Genomic DNA, 19,375 nt, shown 5'->3' with positions numbered 1-19,375 from the left:
TTCTGGAGGCAGCTCTGCAGAGTGGTCACTAGTTGGCACAGCCACAAAGTCATCAAATCTGATTTGAAACCTAAATCTAACCTTAACCACACTAACCCTAATGCCTAACCTTAACCTTAACCTTAACCACACTAACCCTAATGCCTAACCTTAACCTTAACCACACTAACCCTAATGCCTAACCTTAACCTTAACCACACTAACCCTAATGCCTAACCTTAACCTTAACCCTAACCACACTAACCCTAATGCCTAACCTTAACTTTAACCTTAACCACACTAAGCCTAATGCCTAACCTTAACCTTAACCTTAACCACACTAACCCTAATGCCTAACCTTAACCTTAACCACACTAACCCTAATGCCTAACCTTAACCTTAACCACACTAACCCTAATGCCTAACCTTAACCTTAACCACACTAACCCTAATGCCTAACCTTAACCTTAACCACACTAACCCTAATGCCTAACCTTAACCTTAACCCTAACCACACTAACCCTAATGCCTAACCTTAACTTTAACCTTAACCACACTAAGCCTAATGCCTAACCTTAACCTTAACCTTAACCACACTAACCCTAACCTTAACCACACTAACCCTAATGCCTAACCTTAACCTTAACCACACTAACCCTAATGCCTAACCTTAACCTTAACCACACTAACCCTAATGCCTAACCTTAACCTTAACCCTAACCACACTAACCCTAATGCCTAACCTTAACTTTAACCTTAACCACACTAAGCCTAATGCCTAACCTTAACCTTAACCACACTAACCCTAATGCCTAACCTTAACCTTAACCACACTAACCCTAATGCCTAACCTTAACCTTAACCACACTAACCCTAATGCCTAACCTTAACCTTAACCACACTAACCCTAACTCTAACTCTAACCTTAACCTTAACCACACTAACCCTAACTCTAACCTTAACCTTAACCACACTAACCCTAATGCCTAACCTTAACCTTAACCACACTAACCCTAATGCCTAACCTTAACCTTAACCATACCAACCCTAATGCCTAACCTTACCCTTAACCACACCAACCCTAATGCCTAACCTTAATGTTAACCACACTAACCCTAATGCCTAACCTTAACCTTAACCACACTAACCCTAATGCTTAACCTTAACCACACTAACTCTAATGCCTAACCTTAACCTTAACCACACTAACCATAATGCCTAACCTTAACCTTAACCACACTAACCCTAATGCCTAACCTTAACCTTAACCACACTAACCCTAATGCCTAACCTTAACCTTAACCACACTAACCCTAATGCATAACCTTAACCTTAACCACACTAACCCTAATGCCTAACCTTAACCTTAACCACACTAACCCTAATGCCTAACCTTAACCACACTAACCCTAATGCCTAACCTTAACCTTAACCACACTAACCCTAATGCCTAACCTTAACCTTAACCACACTAACCCTAATGCATAACCTTAACCTTAACCACACTAACCCTAATGCCTAACCTTAACCTTAACCACACTAACCCTAATGCCTAACCTTAACCACACTAACCCTAATGCATAACCTTAACCTTAACCACACTAACCCTAATGCCTAACCTTAACCTTAACCACACTAACCCTAATGCCTAACCTTAACCACACTAACCCTAATGCCTAACCTTAACCTTAACCACACTAACCCTAATGCCTAACCTTAACCTTAACCACACTAACCCTAATGCATAACCTTAACCTTAACCACACTAACCCTAATGCCTAACCTTAACCTTAACCACACTAACCCTAATGCCTAACCTTAACCACACTAACCCTAATGCCTAACCTTAACCTTAACCACACTAACCCTAATGCCTAACCTTAACCACACTAACCCTAATGGCTAACCTTACACCTCTTGTGTAGTCTTAACATTCCGTATACTCCCCTTGTCCTAAGGGTAAAAAATGACCCGCCTTCACTAAACCCCTAAAATTAAGCAGCTTAATTTAATTTTAAACCCCATGAAGAAACAACCGGCCATTCATCACGAACGATGTGAATATCTGGGGTTTCCCTCTTCACAGAAAGACTGCATTTAATAACACCACTTGTTTTTATTCACAATGCAGAAAGACTGCATTTAATAAGTGGACACCACTTGTTTTTATTCACAAAACACCTGTCATAATTGTTTTCTTTACTAAAGTAGAGGTTTATTAATATTGCTAAAGGTATTGTATACACGTAAACATAAATCTTTTAGCAATAGATAGCACTTGTACGGCCTAAAAAAGTAGCAGAAATGTGCAGAAAGTAGTTTTGACTGCATTTTATTGAAGGGAAACAATAACAGTCTTCAACTTTTTGGGCAACATAGTGATATATTCTTATATAATGTACAATTTTGGTATTTTTAAAAACATTTTATTTCACCTTTATTTAACCAGGTAGGCAAGTTCTCATTTACAATTGCGACCTGGCCAAGATAAAGCAAAGCAGTTTGACACATACAACAACACAGAGTTACACATGGAGTAAAACAAACATACAGTCAATAATACAGTAGGAAAAATAAGTCTATATACAATGTGAGCAAATGAGGTGAGATAAGGGAGGTAAAGGCAAAAAGGCCATGGTGGCAAAGTAAATACAATATAGCAAGTAAAACACTGGAATGGTAGATTTGTAGTGGAAGAAAGTGCAAAGTAGAAATATAAATAATGGGGTGCAAAGGAGCAAATAATAAATAAATAAATAAATACAGTAGGCGAAGAGGTAGTAGTTTGGGTTAAATTATAGATGGCTATGTACAGGTGCAGTGATCTGTGAGCTGCTCTGATAGCTGGTGCTTAAAGCTAGTGAGGGAGATAAGTGTTTCCAGTTTTAGAGATTTTTGTAGTTCGTTCCAGTCATTGGCAGCAGAGAACTGGAAGGAGAGACGACCAAAGGAGGAGTTGGCTTTGGGGGTGACCAGAGAGATATACCTGCTGGAGCGCGTGCTACAGGTGGGTGCTGCTGTGGTGACCAGCGAGCTGAGATAAGGGGGAACTTTACCTAGCAGGGTCTTGTAGATGACCTGGAGCCAGTGGGTTTGGCGATGAGTATGAAGCGAGGGCCAGCCAACGAGAGCGGACAGGTCGCAGTGGTGGGTAGTATATGGGGCTTTGGTGACAAAACGGATGGCACTGTGATAGACTGCATCCAATTTATTGAGTAGGGTATTGGAGGCTATTTTGTAAATGACATCGCCGAAGTCGAGGATCGGTAGGATGGTCAGTTTTACGAGGGTATGTTTGGCAGCATGAGTGAAGGATGCTTTATAGCGAAATAGGAAGCCAATTCTAGATTTAACTTTGGATTGGAGATGTTTGATGTGAGTCTGGAAGGTGAGTTTACAGTCTAACCAGACACCTAGGTATTTGTAGTTGTCCACATATTCTAAGTCAGAACCGTCCAGAGTAGTGATGCTGGATGGGCGGGTTGGTGCGGGCAGCGATCGGTTGAAGAGCATGCATTTAGTTTTACTTGCATTTAAGAGCAGTTGGAGGCCACGGAAGGAGAGTTGTATGGCATTGAAGCTCGTCTGGAGGGTAGTTAACACAGTGTCCAAAGAAGGGCCAGAAGTATACAGAATGGTGTCGTCTGCGTAGATGTGGATCAGACTCACTAGCAGCAAGAGCGAGATCATTGATGTATACAGAGAAAAGAGTCGGCCCAAGAATTGAACCCTGTGGCACCCCCATAGAGATTGCCAGAGGCCCGGACAACAGGCCCTCTGATTTGACACACTGAACTCTATCTTAGAAGTAGTTGGTGAACCAGGCGAGGCAATCATTTGAGAAACCAAGGCTGTTGAGTCTGCCGATGAGGATGTGGTGATTAACAGAGTCGAAAGCCTTGGCCAGGTCAATGAATACAGCTGCACAGTATTGTTTCTTATCGATGGTGGTTAAGATATCGTTTAGGACCTTGAGCGTGGCAGAGGTGCACCCATGACCAGCTCTGAAACCAGATTGCATAGCTGAGAAGGTGCGGTGGGATTCGAAATGGTCTGTAATCTGTTTGTTGACTTGGCTTTCGAAGACTTTAGAGAGGCAGGGTAGGATAGATATAGGTCTGTATCAGTTTGGGTCAAGAGTGTCCCCCCCTTTGAAGAGGGGGATGACCGCAGCTGCTTTCCAATCTTTGGGAATCTCAGACGACACGAAAGAGAGGTTGAACAGGCTAGTAATAGGGGTTGCAAACAGTTTCGGCAGATAATTTTAGAAAGAAAGGGTCCAGATTGTCTAGCCCGGCTGATTTGTAGGGGTCCAGATTTTGCAGCTCTTTCAGAACATCAGCTGACTGGATTTGGGAGAAGGAGAAATGGGGAAGGCTTGGGCGAGTAGCTGTGGGGGGTGCAGTGCTGTTGACTGCAGTAGGGGTAGCCAGGTGGAAAACATGGCCAGCCGTAGAAAAATGCTTATTGAAATTCTCAATTATAGTGGATTTATCGGTGGACAGAGTTTTCTATCCTCAGTGCAGTGGGCAGCTGGGAGGAGGTGCTCTTATTCTCCAAGGACTTTACAGTGTCCCAGAACTTTTATGAGTTTGTGTTGCAGGAAGCAAATTTCTGCTTGAAAAAATGAGGAATTCAACTTCAAAATACTAGTCTTCTCCCATTTTTTGAACCATTGCCCCCACCCACAAGGTGTATAAAAAATAAATAAGAATAAAATAAGATAGATACAAAAACATGAAGAACAAATCAATCAACTCTAATTAGCACAAGTAGGACAGTATGCAAGGGTATGTACATAGACTTTGCAGATGTATTTCTCACATGTGCAGCACATAGTATTTGTTTTACAGTCTTTCTTTGCAGGGCAGAATGCAGCTGCAGCCTCAGGTCGATCAGGACAAGATTCAACCCCCTGAACAGCTTTTCACAAGCACTGCAGATGACTGGCATGTTTGACCATTTTTAGGGCCTTCCTCTGACACCAACTGGTATAGAGGTCCTGGATGGCAGAAATCTTGGCCCCAGTGATGTACTGGGCCGTACGCACTACCCTCTGTATTGCCTTGTGGTCGGAGGCCGAGCAGTAGCCATACCAGGCAGTGATGCAACCAGTGAGGATGCTCTCGATGTTGCAGCTGTATAACTTTAAGAGGATCTGAGGACCCATGCCAAATCTTTTCAGTCTCCTGGGGGGGATTAGGCTTTGTTGTGCCCTCTTCACAACTGTCTTGGTGTGTTTGGACCATGATAATTTGTTGGTGATGTGGACACCAAGGAACCTGAATCTCTCAACCTGCTCCACTACATTCCCGTCGATGAGAATGGGGGTTTGCTCCTGTAGTCCACAATCATCATCTCCTTTGTCTTGATCACGTTGAGGGAGAGGTTGTTGTTCTGGCACCACAAGGTCAGGTCTCTGACCTCCCTGTAGGCTGTCTCATCGTTGTCAGTGATCAGGCATTCTCACATAAGTGTTCCTTTTGTCCAGGTGGGAAAGGGCAGTGTGGAGTGCAGTAGAGATTGCATCATCTGTGGATCTGTTAGGGCGGTATGCAAATTGGAGTGGGTCTAGGGTTTCTGGGATAATGGTGTTGATGTGGGCCATGACCATCCTTTCAAAGCACTTCATGGCTACAGACGTGAGTGCTACGGGTCGGTAGTCATTTAGGCAGGTTACCTTAGTATTCATGGGCACAGGGACTGTGATGGTCTGCTTGAAACATCTTGGTATTAAAGACTCGAACAAGGACAGCTTGAAAATGTCAGTGAAGACACTTGCTAGTTGGTCAGCGCATGCTCGGAGTACACGTCCTGGTAATCCATCTGGCTCTGCGGCCTTGTGAATGTTGACCTGTTTAAAGGTCTTACTCACATCGGCTACGGAGAGTGTGATCACACAGTCGTCCGGAACAGCTGATGCTCTCATGCATGCTTCAGTGTTGCTAGCCTCGAAGCGAGCATAGACGTAATTTAGCTCATCTGGTAGGCATGTGTCACTGGGCAGCTCATGGCTGTGCTTCCCTTTGTAGTCTGTAATAGTTTGCAAGCCCTGCCACATCCGACGAGTGTCAGAGCCGGTGTTGTATTATTCAATCTTAGTCCTGTTTCGACGCTTTGCCCGTTTGATGGTTCGTCAGAGGGCATAGAGGGATTTCTTATAATCTTCCAGGTTAGAGTCTACCCTTTAGCTCAGTGCAGATTTTGCCTGTAATCCATGGCTTCTGGTTAGGTTATGTACGTACGGTCATTGTGGGGACGACATCATCAATGCACTTATTGATGAATCCAGTGACTGATGTGGTGTACTCCTCAATGCCATCGGAAGAAACCCGGAACATATTCCAGTCTGTGCAGCAAAACAGTCCTGTAGTTTAGCATCTGCGTCATCTGACCACTTCTTTATTTAGTGAGTCACTGGTGCTTCTTGCTTTAGTTTTTGCTTGTAAGCAGGAATCAGGAGGATAGAATTATGGTCAGATTTGCCAAATGGAGGGCGGAGGAGAGCTTTGTACGCGGCTCTGTGTGTGGAGTAAAGGTGGTTCAGAGTTAGTTTTTTTCCCCTCTAGGTGCACATGTAACATTATAATTTAGGTTACACGGATTTGAGTTTCCCTGCATTAAAGTCCCCGGCCAATAGGAGCGCCGCCTCTGGATGAGCGTCTTCCTGTTTGCTTATGGCCTTATAGAGTTGGTTGAGTGTGGTCTTAGTGGCAGCATCGGTTTGTGGTAAATAGACAGCTACGAATAGGTAAATAGTGTGGTCTACAGCTTATCATGAGATACTCTACCTCAGGTGCGCAAAACCTTGAGACTTCCTTACTGTTAGATTTTGTGCACCAGCTGTTGTTTACAAATATATACATACCGCCACCCCTTGTCTTACCGGAGGCAGCTGTTCTATCTTGCCGATGCAGCGTAAACCCAGCCAGTTGTATGTTATTCATGTCGTCGTTCAGCCACGACTCAGTGAAACATAGGTATAAAACATTTTTATGTCCCGTTGGTAGGATATTCGTGATCGTAGTTCGTCTATTTTTGTTATCCAATGATTGTGCGTTGGCTAATAGGACAGATGGTAGAGGCGGGCTACCCACTTGCCGTCGGATCCTTACATCCTGACCTACAACCCCGATATCTCCGTCTCTTTCTCATGCGAATCACGGCAATTTGTGCCTTGTTGGGTACTGAAGTAAAATCCTTTGCGTCCGACTCGTTAACCTGTTAAGCCTTCCCTGTAGCTCAGTTGGTAGAGCATGGTGTTTGCAACACCAGGGTTGTGGGTTCGATTCCCACGGGGGGCCAGCACCGATAAAAAAATGTATGAAATGTATGAAATTGTATGAAATGTATGCATTCACTACTGTAAGTCGCTCTGGATAAGAGCGTCTGCTAAATGTAAATGTAGTTATGGATAGGGGGCAGTAATGACATGGCTGGATAAAAAACGTACCCGATTTAATCTGGTTACTACTCCTGCCCCGTAACTAGAATATGCATATAATTATTGGCTTTGGATAGAAAACACTCCAAAGTTTCTAAAACTGTTTGAATGGTGTCTGTGAGTATAACAGAACTCAAATGGCAGGTCAAAACCTGAGAAGATTCTGTACAGGAAGTACCCTGTCTGACCATTTCTTGGCCTTCTTTGCCATCTCTATCCATTACAAAGGATCTCTGCTGTTACGTGACACTTCCTACGGCTCACATGGGCTCTCAGAAGGTGGCAAAAAGCTGAATCGTGGCTTTGCAGGCTCTGGCTGAAACAAAGTAGCGCGTTTGGGTAGTGGCTGGTTACAGTACTGTGAGACTCAGGCGCGTGCCCGCGTCGACCGAATGCTTTGTTTTCTTTCCTCTGTTTACCGAAACGCAGATTCCCGGTCGGAATATTATCGCTTTTTTACGAGAAAAATGGCATAAAAATTGATTTTAACCTGTTATGGCTAGGGGGCAGTATTTTCACGGCTGGATAAAAAACGTACCCGATTTAATCTGATTACTACTCCTGCCCAGTAACTAGAATATGCATATAATTATTGGCTTTGGATAGCAAACACTCCAAAGTTTCTAAAACTGTTTGAATGGTGTCTGTGAGTATAACAGAACTCAAATGGCAGGTCAAAACCTGAGAGATTCCTTTACAGGAAGTGGCCTGTCTGACCATTTCTTGAACTTCTTTGCCATCTCTATCTTTTACAAAGGATCTCTGCTCTAACGTGACACTTCCTACGTCTTCCATGGGCGCTCAGAGCCCGGGAAAAACCTGAATGTCGTCATCCCAGCCCCAGGCTGAAACACATTATCGCCTTTCTCAAGTGGCTGATCAAGGGACTGTGGGCTTAGGCGCGTGCCCTGGCCGCCCCCGTCTTTGTGATTTTTCCTCTGTTTGCCGAAAAGGAGATTCCCGGTCTGAATATTATCGCTTTTTTACGAGATAAATTGCATAAAAATTGATTTTAAACAGCGGTTGACATGCTTCGAAGTACGGTAATGGAATATTTAGAATTTTTTTGTCATGGATTGCGCCATGCGCACGACCCTGATTTACCATTTCGGATAGTGTCTGGGACGCACGAACAAAACGCCGCTATTCGGATATAACGATGGATTATTTTGGACCAAACCAACATTTGTTATTGAAGTAGCAGTCCTGGGAGTGCATTCTGACGAAGACAACAAAAGGTAATCAAACTTTTATAATAGTAAATCTGATATTGGTGAGTGCTAAACTTGCCGGGTGTCTAAATAGCTAGCCCGTGATGGCTGGGCTATGTACTTAGAATATTGCAAAATGTGCTTTCACCAAAAAGCTATTTTAAAATCGGACATAGAGTGCATAGAGGAGTTCTGTATCTATAATTCTTAAAATAATTGTTATGCTTTTTGTGAACGTTTATCGTGAGTAATTTAGTAAATTGTTAGCAAATTCCCCGGAAGTTTGCGGGGGTATGCTAGTTTTGAACGTCACATGCTAATGTAAAAAGCTGTTTTTTGATATAAATATGAACTTGATTGAACAAAACATGCATGTATTGTATAACATAATGTCCTAGGTGTGTCATCTGATGATCATCAAAGGTTAGTGCTGCATTTAGCTGTCTTCTGGGTTTTTGTGACATTATATGCTAGCTTGAAAAATGGGTGTCTGATTATTTCTGGCTTGGTACTCTGCTGACATAATCTAATGTTTTGCTTTCGCTGTAAAGCCTTTTTGAAATCGGACAGTGTGGTTAGATAAAGGAGAGTCTTGTCTTTAAAATGCTGTGAAATAGTCATATGTTTGAAAAATTGAAGTTTTTGTATTTTTGAGGAATTTGTCATTCGCGCCACGCCCATCATTGGATATTGGAGCAGGTGTTCCGCTAGCGGAACGTCTTAAAGAAAAAAGCTTTGTCCAGTACGAAGTGAGTAACCACTGTCCTGATATCCATTTTCGGTCATAAGAGACGGTGGCAGAAACGTTATGTACAAAATAAGTTACAAATAACACCAAAAACACACAATAGCACTTTTGCTTTGGAGGCCGTAAAACGGCTCATCCGGTTTCATTATCAGAGAGGGAGAGGTGCAATTACTAGATCTATAAACCTCTGGAGCCATGCAGATGGCCTGCTGTTGGAGGCAGGGAGGAGGGTGGAGCCATGCAGATGGCCTGCTGTTGGAGGCTGGGAGGAGGGTGGAGCCATGCAGATGGCCTGCTGTTGGAGGCTGGGAGGAGGGTGGAGCCATGCAGATGGCCTGCTGTTGGAGGCTGGGAGGAGTGTGGAGCCATGCAGATGGCCTGCTGTTGGAGGCTGGGAGGAGGCTGGAGCCATGCAGATGGCCTGCTGTTGGAGGCTGGGAGGAGGGTGGAGCCATGCAGATGGCCTGCTGTTGGAGGCTGGGTGGAGTGTGGAGCCATGCAGATGGCCTGCTGTTGGAGGCTGGGAGGAGGGTGGAGCCATGCAGATGGCCTGCTGTTGGAGGCTGGGAGGAGTGTGGAGCCATGCAGATGGCCTGCTGTTGGAGGCTGGGAGGAGTGTGGAGCCATGCAGATGGCCTAGTGTGTTTGGCTGGGAGGAGGGTGGAGCCATGCAGATGGCCTGCTGTTGGAGGCTGGGAGGAGGGTGGAGGGGTAGAAGGTTGAACAACTCATTAATTACCACAGATACCATATCACTCTCTGTTGTCACCGGAAGCATTGTATTTGCATATTGATAGATCATGTTTTTCAATCTGCACACTAGCCCAGGGAGCAATAGCCCCAACCTGGGACTGGATATCATTACATTTTGACACAGGTTTGAGGCTATGGGAGCTAAAGGTTCTGTTGACTCCTCACGGTAGCCCACCCACTGGACTGGTTGAATCAACATTGTTTCAACATCATTTTTCAACGTATTGTGACGTAGACGTCGACGTAAACTTGTTTTGAGGGTGAAGTTTAAACCACAGGATTATGTCATCACGGTGACCAATTTTCAACATAGACAAACCTTGTATAATGTATGTTGAATTTGTACCTTTGAAACAATGTCAGATGTTCAACGTTACATCCAGTAAAAACAAATAAAGAATAGTCTGGACAGCACCTCCTACTGGAGAGCTGATCTACCTACAGCTATTGATGTGTTCTCTCATCCAGGGTTTTAGCCCAGATTTCAGATTTGTCACTGAATTCTACCAATGTGCTTTCATGAGAATGGTTATGATGATTGAATATTGAGAGAAATATATTCAGTGTTGCTATAGAAGCCATTCAAAAAAGATAGGTTTAATAACAGAGTAAATGAAATGCAACCATACTTTATCACTCATATATCCTCAATGATGCTCTTTAGGCCTATGTAGCGTTAGGGAAGTCATCAACAGCTATTGTTTCAATTCAACCCTGGGTTCAACTGAATATAGACAGTACATATAGGCCTAGGGTTTCAAGCTTAGGTTGATTTCAAATGGAATCTAAAACAGAATCATTAATATGTTGGATTCAGGTCTCCATCTCAACCAAAAATTAAAGTTAAAGAATAGGATCAAATCAAACTTCATTTAAAGTGCATTTAAAGTTTGACTTGATTTAGTCCTATTCTTTATTAATTTGTAGACAAACTTTATATTGAATTGTGTTTGTTTGTCAACGCAACCAAATATCAACATTTGAAGGAGTTGATTCTTCTGCTTGGATAGTTCCATCTGTGCCACTGACTTAGTCTGGCTTTAATTCCAGTTTGTCTTGAAAAAAATAATTTACATGTTGGATTCACGTCTGCATCGCAACCAAAAATCAAAGTTAAAGAATAGGATTAAGCCAGTGGCTCAGATGAAACTAATCCAAGCACGCCCCTATTCACATCGACGGGAAAGCAGTGGAGGAGGTGGAAAGTTCCTCGGCATCACTCACCTCACTGACAATCTGAAATGGCCGTGGCTCGGGTGGTTGATGTCCTTTATCTTCTTTTTGGCCTGAAATGGTCCACCCACACAGACAGTTCGGTGAAGTAGGCGCAACTGCACCTCTTCAACCTCAGGAGGCTGAAGAAATTTGGCTTGTCACCTAAAACCCTCACAAACTTTTACAGATGCACAATTGAGAGCATCCTGTTGGGCTGTGTCACCACCTGGTACAGCAACTGCACCGCCCACAACCGCAGGGCTCTCCAGAGGGTTGTGCGGTCTGCCCAATGCATCCCCGGGGGGAAAGCTACTTGCCCTCCAGGACACCTACAGCACCCAATGTCACAGGAAGACCAAAAAGATCATCAAGGACAACAACCACCCGAGCCATGGCCTGTTCACCCCGCTATCATCCAGAAGGCGAGGTCAGTACAGGTGCATCAAAGCTGGGACGGAGAGACTGAAAAACAGCTTCTATCTCAAGGCCATCAGACTGTTAAAAAGTCATCACTAGCCAGGTACCACCCGGTTACTCAACCCTGCACCTTAGAGGCTGCTGCCCTATATACATAGACATGGAATCACTGGGCACTTTAATAATTTTTAAATAATGTTTACAAACTGATTTACTCATCTCATATGTAAACTCAGCAAAAAAAATAAACACTTTTTCAGGACCCTGTCTTTCAAAGATAATTTTTAAAAACCCAAATAACATAACAGATCTTCATTGTAAAGGGTTTAAACACTGTTTCCCATGCTTGTTCAATGAACCATAAACAATTAATGAACATGCACCTGTGGAACGGTTGTTAAGACACTAACAGCTTACAGATGTTAGGCAATTAATGTCACAGTTATGAAAACTTAGGACACTAAAGAGGCCTTTCTACTGACTCTGAAAAATACCAAAAGAAAGATGCCCAGGGTCCCTGCTTATCTGTATGAACATGCCTTAAGCATGCTGCAAGTAGGCATGAGAACTGCAGATGTGGCCAGGGCAATAAATTGCAATGTCTGTACTGTGAGACGCCTAAGACAGCGCTACAGGGAGACAGGATGGACAGCTGATCGTCCTCGCAGTGGCAGACCACGTGTAACAACACCTGCACAGGATTGGTACATCCGAACATCACACCTGCGGGACAAGTACAGGATGGCAACAACAACTGCCCGAGTTACACCAGGAATGCACAATCCCTCCATCAGTGCTCAGACTGTCTGCAATAGGCTGAGAGAGGCTGGACTGAGGGCTTGTAGGCCTGTTGTAAGGAAGGTCCTCACCAGACATCACCGGCAACAACGTCGCCTATGGGCACAAACCCACTGTCGCTGGACCAGACAGGACTGGCAAAAAGTGCTCTTCACTGACGAGTTGCGGTTTTGTCTCACCAGGGGTGATGGTCGGATTCGCGTTTATCGTCGAAGGAATGAGCATTACACCGAGGCCTGTACTCTGGAGCGGGAACGATTTGGAGGTGGAGGGTCCGTCATGGTCTGGGGCGGTGTGTCACAGCATCATCGGACTGAGCTTGTTATCATTGCATCTCACAGCAAGAACTGGCAAATCTGGTGCAGTCCATGAGGAGGAGATGCACTGCAGTACTTAATGCAGCTGGTGGCCACACCAGATACTGACTGTTACTTTTGATTTTGACCCTCCCTTTGTTTAGGGACACATTATTCCATTTCTGTTAGTCACATGTCTGTGGAACTTGTTCAGTTTATGTCTCAGTTGTTGAATCTTGTTATGTTCATACAAATATTTACACATGTTAAGTTTGCTGAAAATAAACGTAGTTGACAGTGAGAGGACTTTTTTTGTTGTTGCTGAGTTCATGTACTGTATTCTATTCTACTGTGTTTTAGTCAATGCCACTGCGACATTGCGCATTAATATTTATATATTTCTTAATTCCATTATTTTACTTTTAGATTTGTGTGTATTGCTGTAAATTGTTAGATACTACTGCACTGTTGGAGCTAGGAACACAAGCATTTCGCTACAACCGCAATAACATCTGCTAAATATATGAATGTGACCAATAAAATATGATTTGAAGTGTTACTTTAAATGTTGATATTCGGTTGCGTTGTCAATAATCTTTTTACATTACAGTAAATAGTCTAAAGTTAAGTTACTCATTGTAAGGTTGAATAAATACGGTTACATTAGTTTTTAAGACATTTTATACAACTGAAAGCGTTCAACTGAAATGTGTCTTCCACATTTAACCCAACCCATCTGAATCAGAGAGGTGCGGGGGGCTGCCTTATTCGACATCCACTTCTTCAGCACCCGGCGAACAGTGGGTTAACTGTCTTGCTCAGGGCCCGGGGAACAGTGGGTTAACTGTCTTGCTCAGGGCCCGGGGAACAGTGGGTTAACTGTCTTGCTCAGGGCCCGGGGAACAGTGGGTTAACTGCCTTGCTCAGGGCCCGGGGAACAGTGGGTTAACTGCCTTGTTCATGGGCAGAACGACAGATCTTTTCCTTGTCAGCTCGAGGGTTACTGGCCCAACGCTCCTACCCGCCAGGCTACCGGCCGCCCCCATCATTCAGATGACAACTAAACCAAAAATCTAAATTGTTTGTGCTTTTAGATGGTTGAAAGGCTAGTGATAACCCATTGGGAATTCAACAAACTTCTGGCTGTCTTTTTCAGTGGGTGAATAAAGGTTGAAATCTCATTGATCAAATCGCAACCAAATATTACCCAAATGTCCATGTTGAAATGAGGTGGCTTGCCCAGTGGGCATTGTAAATAAGGAGCATGAAAACGAATGCACATATTCCTTACATTTTATATAGTCTACATGTACCACCATTATAAAAAATTAAAAAAAGTTAAAGAAAATGTAAACGTTTGACACTGAAAATGGAAAAGTTGAATCACCACTGATGCGCAGCGAACGTTGACTACGGTAAAATGACGTAGTGGTCGAATGTTGTTGAGTGCGTATCGACGTGCGTATGGATGCGCTGCAGGCTGCATTACAATGATCTGATCGCTTTCTGTTCTGCGAACTGTTGGATATATGACTAACAGAATGATATCGGACAACCAAAACCTAACGTTGCATTTGTGAAGATATCAAAGCATTCGAATAAAAATATTTGAACCGTCAGCTAATAGACCAAAGAGCGGTTATGATGTGTAACAGGTGAGTCAAGCTGATTTCACAGCTGCGTTGCAGAGCCGATGACAACTCATTTTACCGCTGTCACTACATTCTTCTAAATTGGTTCCAAAAGTTGTTATAATTATGTTGAATAACAATGACTACTGATACAGTCAGGGATTGGAAAACGAGACGAGAGAAATATTTCCTTATTATGGCGTTTCGTTTTTTGGAAATTCCGTTGCGCATGTGCAACTGGTGGAGGGGAATGTGGTTCTTGTAGTTTTTCTCTTTCCGGCGTGTTGTAGTTCAGACTGTATCACGGTCACTTAGGCCTACTGTACATTTCTGAAATCTTTCGTTGTATTTCTGACGAACCCAGTTCTGATTTCCACTGTGAAAAGGCTCGTTTAGTTGTTACTATTCATTTAATAATAAGGGCACTGAAACCATGTAATAAATCAAACCATTTAAATAACATAAATACATGAAGTTCAATAACACAATACGTTATTTTCTAATGGAAATAAAATCTGTATTAACCTCTTTCTGATTAATGCATAGTATTACAATGCACATGTTTCTAGCCACTACCCACTGGGCACAAACCTGTTGAATCAACATTGTTTGTAAATGTAACTTGGAATCTGTTGTTTTGAGGGTGACATTTTAAAGACGGGATTATGTTATAATTGTAACCAATTTTCAACATAGACAAACCTTGTATAAAATATGTTGAATTTGTACCTTTTGAAACAACGTCAGGTCTTCAACATTATATCCAGTATCAGAAAGAATAAAAAAATGACAGTCTGGGCAGCACCTCCTGTCTACAGCTGTTCATGTGGACTCCCATCCAGGGTTTTAACCAAGTCCTGTCTTCAGCTGTTCATGTGGACACCCATCCAGGGTTTTAACCAAGTCCTGTCTACAGCTGTTCATGTGGACACCCATCCAGGGTTTTAACCAAGTCCTGTCTACAGCTGTTCATGTGGACTCCCATCCAGGGTTTTAACCAAGTCCTGTCTACAGCTGTTCATGTGGACTCCCATCCAGGGTTTTAACCAAGTCCTGTCTTCAGCTGTTCATGTGGACTCCCATCCAGGGTTTTAACCAAGCCCAGTTTGGCCTTGATACTGTATTTGTCACTGGTGAGAATGATAACAACATATATTGACTGTTGCTATCAGTCATTCTGAAGGATAGGTTTAACATAGAAAATGAAATGTGACCATACTTTGTAAATCATATCCTCAATGATGCTATTTAGGCCTATATAGCGTTTGCAAAGTCATCAACAGCTATTGTTTCAATTCAACCCAGGGTTCAACTGAATATAGACAGTACATATAGGCCTAGGGTTTCAAGCTCATACATGTAGGCCTCGTTCCATCTGCGCCATTAATTCCAATTAATAAGTGATATGTTGGATTCACGTCTCCATCTCAATCTAAAATCAATGTTAAAGAATATAATCGAATCAAACTTTAAATGTACTTGAAATTGATTTTTGATTTTTATTTAGTCATATTCTTTTACTTAGAATTTTGGTTGGAGATGGAGACGTGAATCCAACATATAAATGTTTAATTTGTAGACAAACTGGAAATAAAGCGAGATTAAGTGACACAAAACTGTTGATATTTGGTTGCGTTGACAACCAAACAATTCAACAATACTTTTGTAATACAGTAGTAACTTTAGGCTACCTCACAAACTAATGTAACAGTTATTTATTCAACCTCACAATGAGGAACCCATCCGTGGCCTCATTTTGAGATTAGCCTACTGAAACATGTCATAGAAAGCCTGATCACGGTAGCTTGGAAATGAGGTCTGTGAGATCATTCATTCTATAATAATCTGTGCAGAATCTTCAACAGCACTGATATCCTCGTCAGCAGACTAAACAGTCTTGGTTTCTCAAATGACTGCCTCGCCTGGTTCACCAACTACTTCTCAGATAGAGTTCAGTGTGTTAAATCGGAGGGCCTGTTGTCCGGAACTCTGGCGGTCTCTATGGGTGTGCCACAGGGTTCAATTCTCGGGCCGACTCTTTTCTCTGTGTACATCAATGATGTCGCTCTTGCGGCTGGTGATTCTCTGATCCACCTCTACGCAGACGACACCATTCTGTATACTTCTGGCCCTTCTTTGGACACTGTGTTAACTAACCTCCAGACGAGCTTCAATGCCATACAACTCTCCTTCCGTGGCCTCCAACTGCTCTTAAATACAAGTAAAACTAAATGCATGCTCTTCAACCGATCGCTGCCTGCACCTGCCCGCCCGTCCAGCATCACTACTCTGGACGGTTCTGACTTAGAATATGTGGACAACTACAAATACCTGGGTGTCTGGTTAGACTGTAAACTCTCCTTCCAGACTCACATTAAGCATCTCCAATCCAAAATTAAATCTAGAATCGGCTTCCTATTTCGCAACAAAGCATCCTTCACTCATGCTGCCAAACATACCTGCTCCTTTACACCCCAGTATCTCTACTTGCACATTCATCTTCTGCACATCTATCACTCCAGTGTTTAATTGCTATATTGTAATTATTTTGCCACTATGGCCTATTTATTGCCTTACCTCCCTTATCGATAACACGGGTGGTGTAGCGATAACACGGGTAGTGTGGCGATAACACGGGTAGTGTGGCGATAACACGGGTAGTGTGGCGATAACACGGGTAGTGTGGCGATAACACGGGTAGTGTGGCGATAACACGGGTAGTGTAGCGATAACACGGGTAGTGTGGCGATAACACGGGTAGTGTAGCGATAACACGGGTAGTGTGGCGATAACACGGGTAGTGTAGCGATAACCGGGTAGTGTGGCGATAACACGGGTAGTGTGGCGATAACACGGGTAGTGTGGCGATAACACGGGTAGTGTAGCGATAACACGGGTAGTGTGGCGATAACACGGGTAGTGTAGCGATAACACGGGTAACTTCTTCTTGAGTGGGTGAATAAAAGGTTGAAACCTTTTTCATCAATGTCTCAACCAAAAATGACCTAAATGTCCACATTGCAGTGACGTGGTTGGTCATTACCCAGCAGTGACGTGGTTGGTCATTACCCAGCAGTGACGTGGTTGGTCATTACCCAGCGGTGACGTGGTTGGTCATTACCCAGCGGTGACGTGTTTGGTCATTACCCAGCAGTGACGTGGTTGGTCATTACCCAGCAGTGACGTGGTTGGTCATTACCCAGCAGTGACGTGGTTGGTCATTACCCAGCAGTGACGTGGTTGGTCATTACCCAGCGGTGACGTGGTTGGTCATTACCCAGCAGTGACGTGGTTGGTCATTACCCAGCAGTGACGTGGTTGGTCATTACCCAGCGGTGACGTGGTTGGTCATTACCCAGCAGTGACGTGGTTGGTCATTACCCAGCGGTGACGTGGTTGGTCATTACCCAGCGGTGACGTGTTTGGTCATTACCCAGCGGTGACGTGGTTGGTCATTACCCAGCAGTGACGTGGTTGGTCATTACCCAGCAGTGACGTGGTTGGTCATTACCCAGCAGTGACGTGGTTGGTCATTACCCAGCAGTGACGTGGTTGGTCATTACCCAGCAGTGACGTGGTTGGTCATTACCCAGCAGTGACGTGGTTGGTCATTACCCAGCAGTGACGTGGTTGGTTGGTTATTACCCAGCAGGGACGTGGTTGGTCATTACCCAGCAGGGACGTGGTTGGTCATTACCCAGCAGTGACGTGGTTGGTCATTACCCAGCAGTGACGTGGTTGGTCATTACCCAGCAGTGACGTGGTTGGTCATTACCCAGCAGGGACGTGGTTGGTCATTACCCAGCAGGGACGTGGTTGGTCATTACCCAGCAGTGACGTGGTTGGTCATTACCCAGCAGTGACGTGGTTGGTCATTACCCAGCAGTGACGTGGTTGGTCATTACCCAGCAGTGACGTGGTCGGTCATTACCCAGCAGTGACGTGGTTGGTTGGTCATTACCCAGCAGTGACGTGGTTGGTTGGTCATTACCCAGCAGTGACGTGGTTGGTTGGTCATTACCCAGCAGGGACGTGGTGTGTCCAGTGGGTAATATGGGTAATGTTTGTGTTGAATTCCAGATGAAAACGGTGACGCCAGGGGTGTATTCATTACGGAAACCATTTAAACCCTTTTAAGATCCAAACGGAAGCAAATTGAACTAAACGGGGAGAGATCTGTACCTGAATTTGTACAATAGAAACTCTCGTTTTGCGTTTTCCATTTGGAGTAAACAGTTTCTGTTGAAAAGTTTTGCAAATGGTGACACAGTTTGCTACAGAATGGTAATAATGGTGACACAGTTTGCTACAGAATGGTAATCATGATGACACCCCTGGACAACATGTCTCACACAGAAGATAAGGGGGAAAGTAGATGGGCGCCAAATAACTGATATTGAGGCTTATAATCTGCACCAAGAGGAAGGTTAGGGATTGGCTGCATCTTCCCAACATCATAACAGGTGATTTAGTATTGAATTGACATGGTAGTTACATCATACATTTAGCCTTACGGTATAATCACCGTGCCGAATGAAATAACGGATCAATTACTAATAAATAGGAGAGTTTGATGCATCTATTTCCACCTTAGGTTACAGTGTAATAATTACATTTACATTTTAGTCATTTAGCAGATGCTCTTATCCAGAGCGTCTTACAGTAGTGAATGCAGACATTTCCTAGATATTTTTGTAGTTTTTTAGTGTTTTATTTTTTTGTTTTTTTAATTATATTTTTTCTTTTCTCTTTTTTTTTTCTCCGTACTGGTCCCCCGTGGGAATCGAACCCACAACCCTGGCGTTGCAAACACCATGCTCTACCAACTGAGCCACATGGGACCAGTGTAATGACAGTGCACATTTTACGCTGAAGAAAGTTGA

General features: G+C 43.6%; 1 protein-coding gene across 1 annotated transcript in view; it reads left to right on the top strand.

Moving 5' to 3' along the window:
- Positions 1-14,272: 14,272 nt before the first annotated feature.
- The window catches only part of hdac11 (histone deacetylase 11), a 109,727-nt gene continuing 104,624 nt past the window's right edge, over positions 14,273-19,375 (top strand). The window contains exon 1 of the mRNA XM_082967768.1: positions 14,273-14,516. Within this exon, the coding sequence (XP_082823894.1) occupies positions 14,503-14,516 (14 nt within the window). The 5' untranslated portion in view covers positions 14,273-14,502. The remainder of the gene's footprint in view (positions 14,517-19,375) is intronic.

Source organism: Salmo salar, chromosome 22, assembly GCF_965601325.2.
Source record: "Salmo salar chromosome 22, fSalSal1, whole genome shotgun sequence".
In the NCBI taxonomy this organism is placed as follows: domain Eukaryota; kingdom Metazoa; phylum Chordata; class Actinopteri; order Salmoniformes; family Salmonidae; genus Salmo; species Salmo salar.
This window is presented reverse-complemented; position numbering and strand designations above follow the sequence as displayed.